Source organism: Perna viridis, chromosome 1 (genome assembly GCF_037379345.1).
Source record: "Perna viridis isolate PV_CMFRI_1.1 ecotype Kerala chromosome 1, ASM3737934v1, whole genome shotgun sequence".
NCBI lineage: Eukaryota > Metazoa > Mollusca > Bivalvia > Mytilida > Mytilidae > Perna > Perna viridis.
The window spans coordinates 33928961-33944599 of record NC_142445.1 but is presented as its reverse complement, the minus strand read 5'-3'; the positions used below and the strand labels follow the sequence as shown (position 1 = coordinate 33944599).

The following is a 15639-nucleotide window of genomic DNA, read 5'->3' as shown; positions in this document are numbered from 1 at the left end:
AAACACTGGGATTTCCCATGCTATTTATAGACACTTCACTTCCGGTGACCAGTACTGCACTGCAAGTCTGCTAACCCCACATGCCATTCTGAGGATTGTGAGCTGACATATGTAGAATCATGCTGATATATAGTCCTTTGCAGGTTAAAGTTAAGGTAAAGTCCAGAGAAGCCATTGAATATTGTGAAATTAGCATAGAAGCCTATGGGAAGTGGAATTAGTGGTTTTTAGCTTGAAAGGTTACAACAGATGCATTGAATTATGAAAGATACCTTCGGTCTAGATGAACTCGCAACACAAAATTATTCTCATTCTAACAAAATCTAACAAAAAGAAAAGTTTCAATTCTTTATTTTTTTGTGATGTACACTGTACACTTGTTTGAGCTGTACACAGAACTTACTAAAGGACAAAAAATAGCAATATTCGAGTAGAACTGGTGTACATGAAATTGCAACCAAAACATTTAAGAGTCAAGTTAGTTGTTTTACAGAAGTATTTGACATTTAAAGCTTAACAAATATACTACTCCTTTTATACATTCAAACATAAAGCAATTTTAAAATGGTATCTTCAAAGCTTATCTTATTTTTTAATAAATTATGCAGGTACATGTACTTATATAATTCTCTTCAAATAAGCATTTAAGCCCATTTAATTTTCCATGAATTTGAAATAGCACAGTACTTACTAGCATAACACAACCTTTTTATGCTTTTGCCTCCCCACCCCCCCCCCCAAAAAAAAAAAAAAAAAAAAAAAAAAAACAGTGCCCATACCTAAAATTAAATAAAGATATTAACACTATGCTTAAAATTGAAGCCTGTGAAATGCATTGATTTAATGGCCATACTAAATTATTTAATTTGACTACTGTTATTATGTTTTTATATTGCTCTTAGGTTTCGTATGAAATCTTTCAATCAAATAAAGAGCTGTACACCAAAAGTATGTTTACAACATTAGGATGAAATAAACAGACAAAAGGAAAAGTAGCTATGAGGTGTAAATAGATGGTTTTACAGGGTTACAATATTCCAATATTCCATTTCATACTTGAGATTTTGCAGGAAATGATTTTTTGATGTAAAAGGAATTTTTACTGGGATGTTATTAAAATCTTTCAGTGGAATGAGACCATTAAAAAAAATATAAAAAAGTGTACTATTTTTAACTATGCCTGACACAAATGAAAATATGCTAATCCATGGTGACTGTTAAACAAAAATGATATTTGAAAAGACAAATGAAACACCATTAACAGATCACAATCAAACAGTTATCATTCACATTGGAATGAATTAATTGGCAGAGAGTTTAAAAAAATAATGAAGAGATTGATATATGAAACCTAACAAATTTCTATGTTATAAACATAAAAGAGCAAACTGTACATCTTATTACATTTTCTTGTGTCATCTCCAGTTAACGTCAAATTAAACCATTAAATTTCAGTAGAGCTTTTCAAAGACATACCTTCTACACTCAGTCAAGCAGACCAGGAGGGAGGACAATAAAATATACTGTGTGTACAAAATAATCATATAGGGTAGTAAAGAACCATTACCATCATATTTGTCATTTTCTTCTTTGTTTTAAGTTCTGCATTTTCATAAAGATATTCCTACAGTAAAATATTAACAGAGCAGTAAATATTCAATCAAAGGGGCATTAATGTTTTATTTGTCTACTGATCATTGTATGAATGTCATATTAAATCTGGTTGCACATTTGAGCAATACAGTGTTTAATTCCGTTACAAATGTTCACATACAAAATTGACACTGAGCATCTACCAAACATATACACAATGTGTATATATACCACTGGATTAGTATCATACATGTCATTAAAAGAAAAAACAATCCCAATAAACTCTATTCAATTTCCACATAAATAAAAAATGTTGCATTTCTAATTAAAAAAAATTCCTTTTACAATTGCATAGGTGATAATTCAAACTGCATGCACCATCAAGTATTATCAGAAAGAAATCTTTAAAAACTTTTTTTATCTAAATTAAATGTAAACCTGAATTAAAAACATGCCTCCCCTCTTGCATTCCACTTTCAAAAGAGAACTGTGAATAAAAAAAAACCCACATATTCAAACAAATAAAATCAATAAAAAAAAATCAAAATGACTTTTTGCCACCTACAAATCAACAAAACTGCACTTGCATTTACCTTTTTCACGATTCTATATATTTTTTTTAAGCAAGATACATTAAATTCAATTTACTTTAAAGAGAATGCTGATATATTCCTACACTTTATCAATTATTATATACATTATTATTATGGTCATATTTCTTTTAATGAGAAAGTTGACCTGAAAATATATTTTTTGTAAGCTATACAGTCACATTAAACTTCAAGATGATAACAGCTAAGTCAAATAATCTATATCATATAATCTAAATGAAGGAAAACAAATCATAAAAATAATTCAGTCTGCATTTACTATAAACCAACTACAATACTGAAATTTTATATAAGAATAACTTTATAGTTTAATATATGGAAATAATTCAGTGAAACTAGACTATAATTTCTGTTTTATTCAACTCATTTTCATTGTTACACCGCCAGAACAATGTTTGAATTGAAAATAGCTGAAGTGTCACAGGATGGTACACTATCAAGACTTTGAGAGACTCTTCAGTAATTTCAACTAAAAGTGATTTTATAAATCATAAATAGGTATGGATAAATAAGTTTAGACACAAAGTAGCTCTTAAGAAAGAATGGTAGTACCTGTTTTGTGATACATTTACTTCCACTGAAATGGTTCATTTGAAAATTCACCTGCAATATGCACTGTCAATTTTCCCTCATTAAGAGCTGATTGAACATGCAGTTACATTGTCATACAAAACATACGCCACTCTTACAGGAAGTTAATATTGGACAGCATCCAAAATTGCTTACAACATATGCTCCATCATAAAGTAACACACAAAATTTGAAACTTGTTTTTTCATTAAAATTCTAAAGTATATTCATTTAGGGTCATGGTTGAGAAAAACTATTAAAATTTATCTACCAGAAACATTAGGTATGATCTATCTTAAATATGGTCAGTTATCTGGTTACTATCCATGGACTGTTTATTTTATAATATTACTTTATAGTAACTAGTTTACAATACAGGGTTAACATCAGCTACATAGCATATTGTTTCTCTTCAGTGTGAGAGCAGACAAATTACATGTACATGTCATGTAAGAATGCAGAAAATCTTAATTGGCCTTTAGAAAAGTATACTGTATTGATTTATTATATTTTTTTCTGGATAAATGTTTATGACAGTACATGTACCATATTTATTTTGGATTTGTTTATAGTAACAGTTGGAAGTACGAATTTGTCCATTATTGCAAATGTCATAGTAATACATAATTTCATTGGTCTCCTCAAATCAAAGTGGTTTTTATTTTTGTGAAAATTGTAGCATGAACAAATTTCGAAGATAATTTGATGTTAAATAAAATTGCGAACATACATTGCATTTAAAATACTATTAAGAACTGTCCTTTTTTAATATGTATAAACTGAAAGTCAATCTATACTACTGATCTAACTTCACACACATTTACAAATTTTTGTTTCACCTTTCTCCCCAATTTTAAATATATCAAAAAGTTAATGAGCACTGGCAAACAAAAGCTATATTAACAGAGTATTTATCCTGAAGAACAATTATACTTAAAATAAAACCAATATCAGCTTAAGAAAATAATTTCCTTAACACAAGATTTTAAAAAACTGGACACTTTTATCAATTTGAATTTTCCCACCCATTTTACTTGGTTAAAATCACTGCTCTTCACTTCCTGTTTATAATGGTAAAATATTAATGATAGGATGGAAATTTTTACACATTTTATCCTTCCACACACATTACTGCAAGAAATTAATTCCCTAAATGTAAATTTATTACTGAATATCTTTCAATGCAAAAAATGAGTCCCTCAAATCTTGAGTTGATATGAAGACTAGATCTTAATTTTATTTGCATAAATAATAGAATATTATTGAGCAGATAAATTGCAAGAAACATATTAACTTGTTATAAAAGAGGTACTGAATGAATTAAAAGGAATTACATTTGGACTATATTTTGTGTAGTGTTCAGAAATAGTAGGGAAGTTCCAGTGATAGACCAGCGACATAAGGTATTTTGATCCTGAAGGATCAAAAACCGAAAAAGGGATCCCTACATGGGTAATTGCATATTGCAAACTGATGCAATAATTTCTTGTACCAAGTCAGTTTGCAGATCAAAGTATTATTAGCAAGTACACATCAAAGGGAATTTTGCTCAAATTATCTATAATGATGCATACAATTCAGACATTCTTGTGATTAGAATAATACGTAACACTGTTTTTCTTGAAATTACTGAAGTGTAGAATTTGACTGTTCACCAGCTAACATGAACGAAAAAGCCAATTTGACTTTTATGACTTTTAAGTACCATTCTCTACCATTTGAAGAGATCGGGGCATAACATGTAAGCAAATGTCAGATAATATTGACGAACAACAGGACTTGCAGCCAGAAGACTAGTATGTCAGGGGAAAATCTAATGGTTACTTCCAAAGAATATTCGTGTTGCCAGTCAAAAAACTTTTAGAATATTTCTCTTCTCATTTGTACAATCGTAAGATTGACAAGACAACATGTTTTGGTGCTTAGATAAACAGGATCGTAGAAATATTTACGGGAAATTCTTTCGTTTACATATTATTTGCAGTACCTGTATCAGTACCAAACCGACTTAGTAACGTCACAAGCCAATTGGAAGCTATCGGTAAAAATCAATAAAGTCTGCTTATGATCTTTCTTTCAGATAGGAGACTTCTGCAAGATGGCTATCTACATATATTTCAAAGATTTCGAACTTTGCATAGCCTTGAGCATTTTATAAAAGTGCATTTTGCATTAAATGTTATTTATTTTTTTTACATGGGTGTGATTTATCATAAGAGCCTACCTTAATGCAAAGGTGGTCTTTCCCTTTAAAAAGGCAAACATTACAAACACTTAGACAGTAATTTCTTGATATGATGACGTATAAATACATGGATAATGCAATAAAATCTCTGTGTAATTTTTCTTCATGTGCCACACCTTAAACACATTTTGCCTGATTCTTAGACGGGTAAGTACGTAATAACTGTGAATGATTCACTTTAACACATTAATTCACTTAGAAAAATTAGTGCTCGATTCTACTTCTTTTTAGCTAACATTCCAAATCATATCAAGACAATCCCCACACATGAAAAAAATTGACATAACTTTACCTAAATATGGCATAAAGTATAAGATCTTGTTTTATATTTAAAAAAAGTAAATACTTGAATAGCACTCCAGTTAAGAATCATGCAAAATGTGATTCATGGGTGAAAAGTCTATATATTTTTATTTTTGATATTTTGTTTAAATTGCTATAGTAAACAGAAATTAACATTTGGTTTTCCTTATAACCCGTGTTCTTAGGAGATAAAAATTATATAGAATGCACTGTAGATTTCAAAATTAAGGGAGATAACTCTCTAAATAACAATCAAATACAATGGAATCTATTGGATTTTTCAGTGTTGATTATCTCCTAAGAGCAGATAGATTGGAATGAATATTTACACATTTCATAATATAGACCAATAAGACATCTTAAGTAGCATTCCAGTTAAGAATCATGCAAAATGTGATACATGGTTTGAAAGCCTACACATTTTTATTTTTGATATTTTGTTTAAAATGCTTCAGTAAACAGAAATTAACATTTGGTTTTTCTTATAACCCGTGCCCATAGGGGATAAAAATTGTATAGGATGCACTGCAGAATTCAAAATTAAGGGAGATAACTCTGTAAATGACACTCAAATACAATAGAATCTATTGGATTTTCAATGTTGATTATCTTCTAAGAGCAGGCAGATTTGAATGAATTATTACACATTTAATACTATAGACCCATAAAACAACTTAATTACAAAAATAAAAAAATATGTAGCCTTTTTTGGGGTGTATCATATTTTTCAGATTTTGCATGATTCTTACATAGACAGCTACAAAAAAATTACAGTAATCTGAAGAAAAAAAACAGGGCTACTATTGCTTGACTATTCCATTTTAAACAACTATAAGTAGTTTTGTTCCCTAATACTAAACAATATCAAGCAAGACTATTAGTGGTTAACATAACCTGAAAAGAACATTTTGAAGACAGTTAACAGAAAAGTTAAATGCAAAACCATTTCAAATAAATATACAACAAAAACAAACAATAACTTGTAAGTGTACATAATACATTTAAAATTCTTCTGAAATTATATACATTAATTCACAATAAATAAGTTAAGGATATCAGTTCAATACAATAAAAGAAAATATCATTTCAGTTAATTATTTTCGTTTTAAAATTGTTTACTTTTATTTATATCTCTCCAAAGATCAATGAGGTTTGTAGTTTGGCTACAGGTATCGTCTAAGGCTATCAAATAGAGTGAAATAAAATCATATTGAAATTAGTTCTGGAGAAATGAATAGGGTAGTGAAGGACACTAACATGTAAAGGAAACCAAAGTATCAATGCCTATTTCAGAATATGGCATGGATATGTATGTAGTATTGGATCCATTTATAGTACACTCAAAAACATGGTCCTGGCTTCAAATCCTTTTATACCTTTGATGGAAAAGCTTGGAGAAAGACATTCAACTTCACAATATCACAGATCACTTACTCTCCTTATGTATTTACAAAAAGCACTTACATGCCATCTCTTTTAAATTAAGATACTTTCTCACAAGAACCTGAAACATTACTTTCACAATTGCAACATCATTCCAGAAAGAATGTGATAACACAGATACAATATACAAATAATGAATAATTCATTTAAATGTGTTATCAGTTGGTTTTGTATCCAATGTACAACTATGACTAAATGGTATCACATATCAAGGAATACTGTGTGTATTATCACAACAGATTGCATAAAGGTGGCTAGTCCTAGCAGATGGCATGATGCCTCTAGCAGACACTAAATTGTCATTCAGAAGAAGACAAAAGCACATTATTGTTTACATTATTTCTTCTTGGCTTTCATATTTTTGCTAAGATTTTCCTCTTCTTGTATTTCTTTTCTAAATCCAGCCACTTTTTCTAAAAATAAAATTACAATGATTTTATAATGGAAGGGATCAATAAGGGTATAAAATGTATAGCCAAAAAGCATCAAGAAAATTAATACATCTAATATATAAGTATATATAAGTACATGACAAGTATGCTAGAACTTACTCCCAATAATATGTAATAATATCAATTTCTAGTGTGCATGTGTATATTTATCTTACTGTCATTTTAGTTTTATTACATTAAGGTGTAATATTATCTTACCCCGCAGCTGTGTAATATTATCTTACCCCCGTAGCTGTGTAATATTATCTTACCCCATAGCTGTGAAATATTACCTTACCCCGTAGCTGTGTAATATCATCTTACCCCGTAGCTGTGTAATATTATCTTACCCCGTAACTGTGTTAGTGCTTGGATTTTTCTGGCCAGTAATGTGTCAAGTTGTTTTGCATAAGCTAAAACAATAAGTATAAAAGTCTAATGAGAGTATATGTCAATAAAATAATGTTTAGTAACAATTAATTTAATCAAACTGTTTTCATAATTCAAAGCAAGGATTTATTTAGTAGACAGGATAGAATCTCCTGATCTATTGACATAGCCACTGGATAGGGTTACAATAAGAAAAGAAGTTAACATTACTTTCTGGTGAGGTAAAGCCAACCATTAAATAGGTTGTAGGAGATGAAACTCACTTTAACTGGATATTCAATGAAGTTATTACAATGGAAACAAAATACATTTATTGATGTAACAGCAACAGATGAGTAAGAGTAATATTCAGTTTTATACTTATTCAATTAAAACCGAAAAGAATTGTGAATAGCAGTTGAAGTAAATTGAATCATTTAACCCTTTTCTTTATAATGATGCCTCTTCTTTTTTAGGGCTTGTAGATGGGCTTTATAATCAAGAATTGTTTATATTCAAGAAGTAAGTCAATTCCACAAATCATAGTTTTAGAAACAAGGCATTAATGGAACATTAAGTGATATCCCACCACCAGTTTTTAGTGGAGACCGATTTGCTCATTTACTTTTGTTACTTTGTATGTATGATTTTAGTTACTTTATATTCTTTGTTGTGTATGTCTGTTTTCCATGTCTGGTCTTTGTCCCTGGATTATATTCTTTTGATTACCGCTATAACCTTGGTTTCCTTGATTACTCTACCACGTAATGATGAAAAAGGGGATGGCTAAATATTTAAAATGGCGTAACTAAATTTGCTGAAAATTAAACTTAATCTGCACATTATGGAACCAAACAACTGTGCAAAGTTCCTAAAAACCCATTGATCTGTTGTCTAATTATCTTCTGGAAACTATCACAGGACAGATAGACACACAACTTTTTGAAGGGTATCACATAACACCTCACCACTACTGTGGCAGGGTATAAAAATAGGAAAGACATGTACTATTTACTTAAATGTCAATTATGGGGTCACAGGTGACTGCATTGAGTTCATCATCTTAGGACTACATTTTGTAAATTTGTAAACAAGAAAAGTCTTATTATTAAAGAATTATTTGTTCCATACTGTGGAAATCAAACAGTAATCAATGTCTCAGCAAATAATTTATTTTGTAAATTGATGACTTATTTCTACATCATTTAAAATATTTTGAACAAAAATCTACGACAGTCCATTTCATCAACTGCTAGACTACAACTTCAGTTTTTATTACATGTACTTGATTTAATAGTCTTATCTCAAAAATAAATATCAGCACAATAACATTGTCCATGACCAGAACAATTTAGACTTTTTAAAGGTCCTGACAACAGAAAATATTATAAGACTAACATTTCCTCTATTTAACTTGCAGTAGAGCTTTCTATCTTGCTTAAAAACCGTTCCTATTTTGCATAGTAAAAGATTATAAACAATTTACCTTCAACATCATAGTTAACTTCATCAGACATTTTGGCAAGTTTTTTATCCTCTGCCATCCATTTTTGTGTGCTCTGAAATTATATACTTCATTTGAATTATTAATGACCTAAGATTAAAATTCAGTTACTATTGGGTGATGATCCTCTTCAAGCATAACCTGGACTTACTTTTAAGTTAAATGTCATAAATATATAGTAATATATATATTTGCTTTTGCTTGTTATTTCAAATGGAAAGCGTGAGAAAATGACTCTGTAATACATACTGAATATTACATGCTAAAATCTGTATCACATGCCGTTTCAACCCGAGACTCCTATTTCACCCTAAGGGCCACTGGCCCGTGGGATGATAAAGGTCTAGGGTTGATATGACATGTGGTACATATTTTAACATGTCATGTTCATTATATCATATAATGTTAATATACTTCAAGTGTGTTCCAAGTAGGGTGTGGGATATAGGTTCAGCTTTGAAATATAAGGTATGCAATATAAATAGGTCTAAGGTGTGACATAGGCTACAGTCTTTTTTTCTGAAAAGAGCTGAATTGAAATTAACTCAGATATTGCATTGTTCTCAAGTGTCAACACAAAATGGCAGCTGTCAATTATTCCAAAATGCATTTCTTTTTGGTTGTTGAAACTGTCAGATGGATATTAGAATAGACGAGAATAATGTCAACAGTAATTTCTGAATTAACGGCTAAGTCGACGAAACTCCAGAAGTGAGATTCACATTGTACTAGTTCAAATATGAAGTTTTGGTCAATATTAGAACTATTTCAATATCAATCAAGGTGTAGAAGCATCAGGTCAGGAATATGGCCCAAAAATATCAACTTTGTTGTAATAACATTAAAATTGTTTAAGACATAGTAAAATATATGAATATTAGGAAAATTAATGTTTTGTGGTTTAGTTGTTGTAATGATGTCACATTTGTGCCATAATAACATATCTTTGTAACAAAAATAGGGCATTAATGAAACATTACATGGTACCTCAGCATGTAATGGTGAAAAAGGGGGATGGCAAACTGTTCAAAATGGCCTTAATCGAAAACTATTTTGGATATTGCTGAAAATTAAACTTGACCTGTGTTTTATGGTACTGAACAACTGAGCAATGTTTTAAAAAAAAAAATCAATGCTTTGTTCATAAGTTATCATCTGGAAACCATCAGGGGACAGGCATAATTTTTCAGAGGATATCACTTAATACATCGCCACTTCCTGTAGCAGGGTATAAAAACTGCTGAGAATTGTAAATTTTGTCACAGAAGATTCTGTATCAGTACTAAGTTCAATCAATAAATTTTGTTGTTTATTTCAGACATATTTACAACCAAAACTATAGTAACAACTTCATAATGTCACATATGATAAAATAAGCATAATGTATTCACTAAATATGAAAGTTGTTTCTTGGGTGTGATAACCATTTCTTTGTCAGAAATATGACCAAATAGTGACTAAAAACGACAAAACAAACAGAACATTGGAATTTTGGTAAAATTCAAGCAATTCTTTCGTCATTTCCATGCAAGGAAGTCCATATATTTTCTCAGTTGTTATAAATTCACAATTAATACAACATTACATAACATATTTTATTTCCAAATATCTATTAAAAGGGTTGTTGCTTGTATATTGGTGAATATTATCCCTCACAAGCTTGTGCTTTCTTAATTTCTTAACTTCTTTGATCAAAACAGCTGACTACAAAATAAGTATTGAGTCATTATTTTAGACATGAAATTTTCATTTCTTTGGGACACAAAACATTTGCATTCCTCTGAATTACTTGAGTAGAATCAGGATTGGAGATTCACAATAAACTGTAACCAGCTCTTTCTCACATGTTTTTGCTATTTGTGGTACATCTCAATTTTCCTACCCAAAAGGTACCAGATGTGGTCTGTGGTCAAGTTAGAATTTATGATCTAAGTGACATTCCATACACTATTCAATGCAAAAACTCTCTCATAATTAGAATACAATGTGAAATACCTACTTCTATAAGAGTTTTATGGTCATCTACAATCTCTTCCTCAAGCTCTTGCATGTGATTAACAACCTCATGAAATGTCAACATGTCGTCTGTCACTTCTTCTTGCTAGAATAACAACAATCTAAGACATATTTCTGATGAATAAACAACAATGCTAAAAAAAGGTGACTGAATTGGTTGTCATGAGTTACTCCACCCCTAAAAAATAATCAGTTATGCTAAGAGCATTTGTGGATGGAATTCATTTCAGCTATCAAATCTCTTTTGTATTTATGATCATATTTAGATTATCTAAGTATCGTTTTGAACTTTTGAGCAAGTTATGGGAATTAATCAACTTTGGGGCAGTTTATGCTTCATGAACTAACGTAAATTGTCACAAAGTCGGCCATGTAAGCATAACTTAGTCAAAAATTAAAAACAATCCTTACTATTTAATTTCTAATTAATTCTATTCAAAATTTAGAATTATTCCTGCATTAAAGCCTTATTCAGTTCTTTGAATTGGGGACAGCAGACCAATCAATAATAAGGACATCAAAGTTAGACTATAGAAAATAAGCCATCTAGCCAAATCAAACTAGAAATCATTGAGATGGAATTGATCTCTGTGGGTACCACCATGGCAATTAAGCCATATATACGAAATGGATTTGGCAGAGATGATTTTGACTATTTTCAAATGGGTTTCCCATCATGACCATTCGGAATTTTCAATGAATTGAGAATTGTCAAGACTGTACGAATCAACACTTACTAATTCAACTTTGATGAGTTAAATCATTGCAATGAACACTCCCATTAGACATACAAAATTACACACCAACAGAAAACATATTCCTTAAATCTGCCTCAATGAACTTTTCACATAAGTTCATGGGGAAAACACCTTGAGTTCCCACAAAAAAAGACTGGACTCCCTTACTGCCTCAGTCAAAATTGTGATGAAAACTTGGGCTAGGCATATTTGACATAACTTAGAATAAAAAATATAACATGAAGAAGTCATATTTATTTGCAAATAATTGTGTCTATCTGATTATCTATCTCTCTGTCTCATTGATTTTAATTCAAAATTCAAAATGTGCTTAATACAAGTTTGCAGGGCTCACACTATTGGGCGATTTGGGTGAAATAGTCGCCTTTAGACGACACCAAAAGTGAAGTGAAGTCGCCCCCTCATTTCATTGATCGGGACTGTAGAATACATGACATATCGGCCCCAAGACCACTCTGCCCATAGACAAGTTGGCCCTCATAAATAGACAACTTGGCCCCCTTTTGCAGGTATCAGTTTTAATATATTTTAATTAATGGACAAGTCGGCCATTGTGTTTTCAGATGTAATACATTGGTTCTTATGAATAAAGATATGGCTGTTAAAAAAGAACCAGTTCAAATTTTATTCTTTATTACATTATCAACAATATTTAACAAGTAATGTCACATCTGAGCACTTAACGCATGCAACGTTAATGGTTGTATTGTTAGAAAGCACTAGATTTAATACAATACACAATACAATATCTGTTTACCCAACAGTCATTACAATTCAAAAAGTTCAACACAAGTCAACATAACATGAATAAGTCTCTAGGCACTATCTACAACGGAGATAGTTGGCGGTGAGTAAATGTTTTAACACTTCCTCAGGAGCTGGCTGGCAGTGATTTTGGCAGCAACGTACGGCTCCCACAGCTGTATACTATATACTTATAATTAAAATATTTGCAGTAATTTTTAAAATTATCAATAAAAGATACATGTACATTAGCAGGTATCTTATTTACATATTCTTTTAAATAAATCTATTTCTCCCTTTTCCCTTTTTATATATCTACAATATTCAATTAAAAGAAAATTCCGTGTCAAATTTTATACCAAATTATTTATATTTCTCAGCCTGACTTTTTAATACCTTAGACTTAAAGGTGTAAGTGTAACCTAAGCTGTCAACCAGTTTTCTTTTCAGATGTTGTGGTCCCTGAGTAACGATCTTTAGCATGCTGTGGGTCAATAGTGGAGTTGATGGAATCATCAGTGATGTCATCTTCTACAGGACAGTCTGGAATGTTGACTGAGTTACTGGATATCTCAAAGGACAAGTTGTTGTGGACTTCTGTAGAAAGCCGAGTGCTTTCATGGTCTGGTTCATCAACACTGACATCTCTGGTGTTGCACTGGCTGTAGGTCCAGTCAAAGGGCTTTGTGCTCTTTACTGCTTGGCAGTAGTGCTCTCTAGATAAACCTATGCATGAAAAAAATAAAATTATTATTAAATCGGATATGTAGATATTGGAATGAATGAATGAATGATACATTACTGACATAAATCTAAAAGTTTATAGGACACCAAATTATCGTTTTTGTGCCTCTCACTGATTTTGAATGATATACATCACAAAGAAAGTGAAGGCTTACCTGAGCCACATGTGCGATGCTGCCATCTGTCACACTGCAAACTTCTTGTCTTGGTCGAACATGGACGTTACAAACCACACACGGATAAAACGTAGACATTGTTAATACAGGTTCAAGGTTTCACCAGGTTTACTAATATTTGTACCAAGCTAGAAAAATTACTCAAGCCACATCCTTGTAAATCCCTGTTTATACACGTTTCAATTAATCCAATTAATCACTTTAACCTTTCCTTTTATCTTTGTAATTAGTTTATTAATTGTCGCTAATTAACTTAATACCTTACAATATGTAATAAGCTTGCGGGTGATCAAACAAAAATAATTAATAGTAATTGAAACTAGTTATTTATATTAATAAAAATTATTTTATTTTACTATACTTAAGAACTATGGGGCCAACTTGTCTAGAAAGTGAGGCCGGGCTTGTCTTGGGGCTGGGATGGAATAAGGCAGAGTTGTCTGGGGCCAATTTGTCCTGTTTCCGGACTGTGCTCAGTCTTTTAGCGGTATTTTGACCAAGGATGCACTATACAGCTACATTAAGGTGCACTGTTATGCACACCAAGTTACCCCGGTCAAATTTTGTAAAACTTAAAACTAAAAGTTGAAATTTGGTGGATATATTGATTAAATGTAGTTAAGCATTTATACATACACAGATGTAATATATGTTATGGTAAACAGGTGTAATTCAAATAGAAAATGGTATCTGGAACGTTTCAGTCCCCTGCCGTATTAGGTTCTCTCCTCAGTATCAGATGGCACTTTCAAAATACCTTATTTTGCACGAACTTTTGGGACTAAAATTGTGAGAGAATGAATCGAAAATGGTCAATTTATTTTTACCTTTTTTCCACCTACTTCATGCATGCTTTCATCCTGTGGTAGTGTCTGATATTTTATAAAACATAGTATTTGGCTGTTAGTTTTGGAAAGGCACCTCTGATTTGTACTAAAACTCAGTAATATTGTTTTCAGTATATTACCATGGCTACTGGATACTATATGATCACTAAATTACTTATAAATGACTTGAAACTCCACACACCAAGGATTTAGAAAATATGCACTTTTTTATGACAAAGCACTAGAAATTTCTGTGTGGACTGTCTCAAAACAGCTTTATTTCAACAAAATGAGACAAAATTTTCAGAAATGACCTATATGTACTGTACTATCCAAAGTAATCTCTCTTCTGATAACGATTCAAACAAAAATGGCGCCTGTTCGAGAAAATAAATTGTAGAATTTTTCGAAATCTATCGAATTATCGATTATAATCAGCTTTTTGTTTCAAACGTATAAGACAGGAAGTGGAATGAACATTCTTCACTTCAGCTTACGATAATTCATGTTTTACCGTTCACATTTCGTAACGAAACATGCAAATTTGTTGTGCAGGTTCTTTGGACTAAAGCTAAATTTATCTCAATTGATAATTCAGTAGAAAACCCGGAGTGTTTCTTTTGATCTTCATGTTTCATAACAGAACAGTTAATTCCCCATTTTGATGGAATATTTCTTAAGCTTGAGATGAGTTCGTACCGACTGCTACAACACATGTGTATTCAGTCTTGATTTGTCAGTAAAAAAAAATCAACATGATTATTGATACTCTTGGTCAACTTATATTTATATCAAGAGACTGGATATTTGGAACAAGAAATCATTACACAAGTGGGATTGGGAAAAAAAAAAGAACAAAATAAAAATTCAAACAGAATGTCACTGTTGGAAATTTTCTATACCAGTGCTGCTAAAAAGGACAAAATCATTAAGACAATGCAATGCAAGAAGCTTTGCTTTGCTCAATCATATATTAATTTTGCTGTAATAAATTTGGTAAGGAGTAGAGGTATAGATTAGAAATTCTATTTCATGAATATATGATACAGTCAATCATTCAGTCAGCAGGCTGATTTCATTTTGTGCAAAATATTTAGTTACTTACATATGTAGCTTAAAGAAAAAGGTAACATTTATCTCAATAAAAGAAAAAGAATACACGAAAATGCTTGCTTATATTGTGTGCATGTAAGCGACAAATAACAAATGATTTTAAAAAGCATTAGTAAATGATACGCGTACGCATTCACTTCTCACTGTTCATCCCCACTTCTCTCTAGTGTCTCTCTGAAAGAGAAGTCACTT

At 31.1% G+C, this 15639-nt stretch overlaps 1 protein-coding gene across 2 annotated transcripts in view; it reads right to left on the bottom strand.

Moving 5' to 3' along the window:
- Window positions 1-335: 335 nt before the first annotated feature.
- The window catches only part of LOC148628465 (kinesin-like protein KIF2A), a 64133-nt gene continuing 48829 nt past the window's right edge, over window positions 336-15639 (bottom strand). Inside the window, exons 18-21 of one of the 2 annotated variants that reach the window (XM_088587970.1) lie at window positions 11069-11170; window positions 9052-9124; window positions 7547-7609; window positions 336-7178 (exon numbers count right to left, since the gene is read on the bottom strand). In XM_088587970.1, coding sequence (XP_088444096.1) covers window positions 7102-7178; window positions 7547-7609; window positions 9052-9124; window positions 11069-11170 — 315 coding nt within the window. In that variant the 3' untranslated portion in view covers window positions 336-7101. Of the gene's footprint in view, window positions 7179-7546; window positions 7610-9051; window positions 9125-11068; window positions 13314-15639 lie in introns of those variants that run through there. The other variant, XM_088587977.1, reaches the window with a different exon arrangement.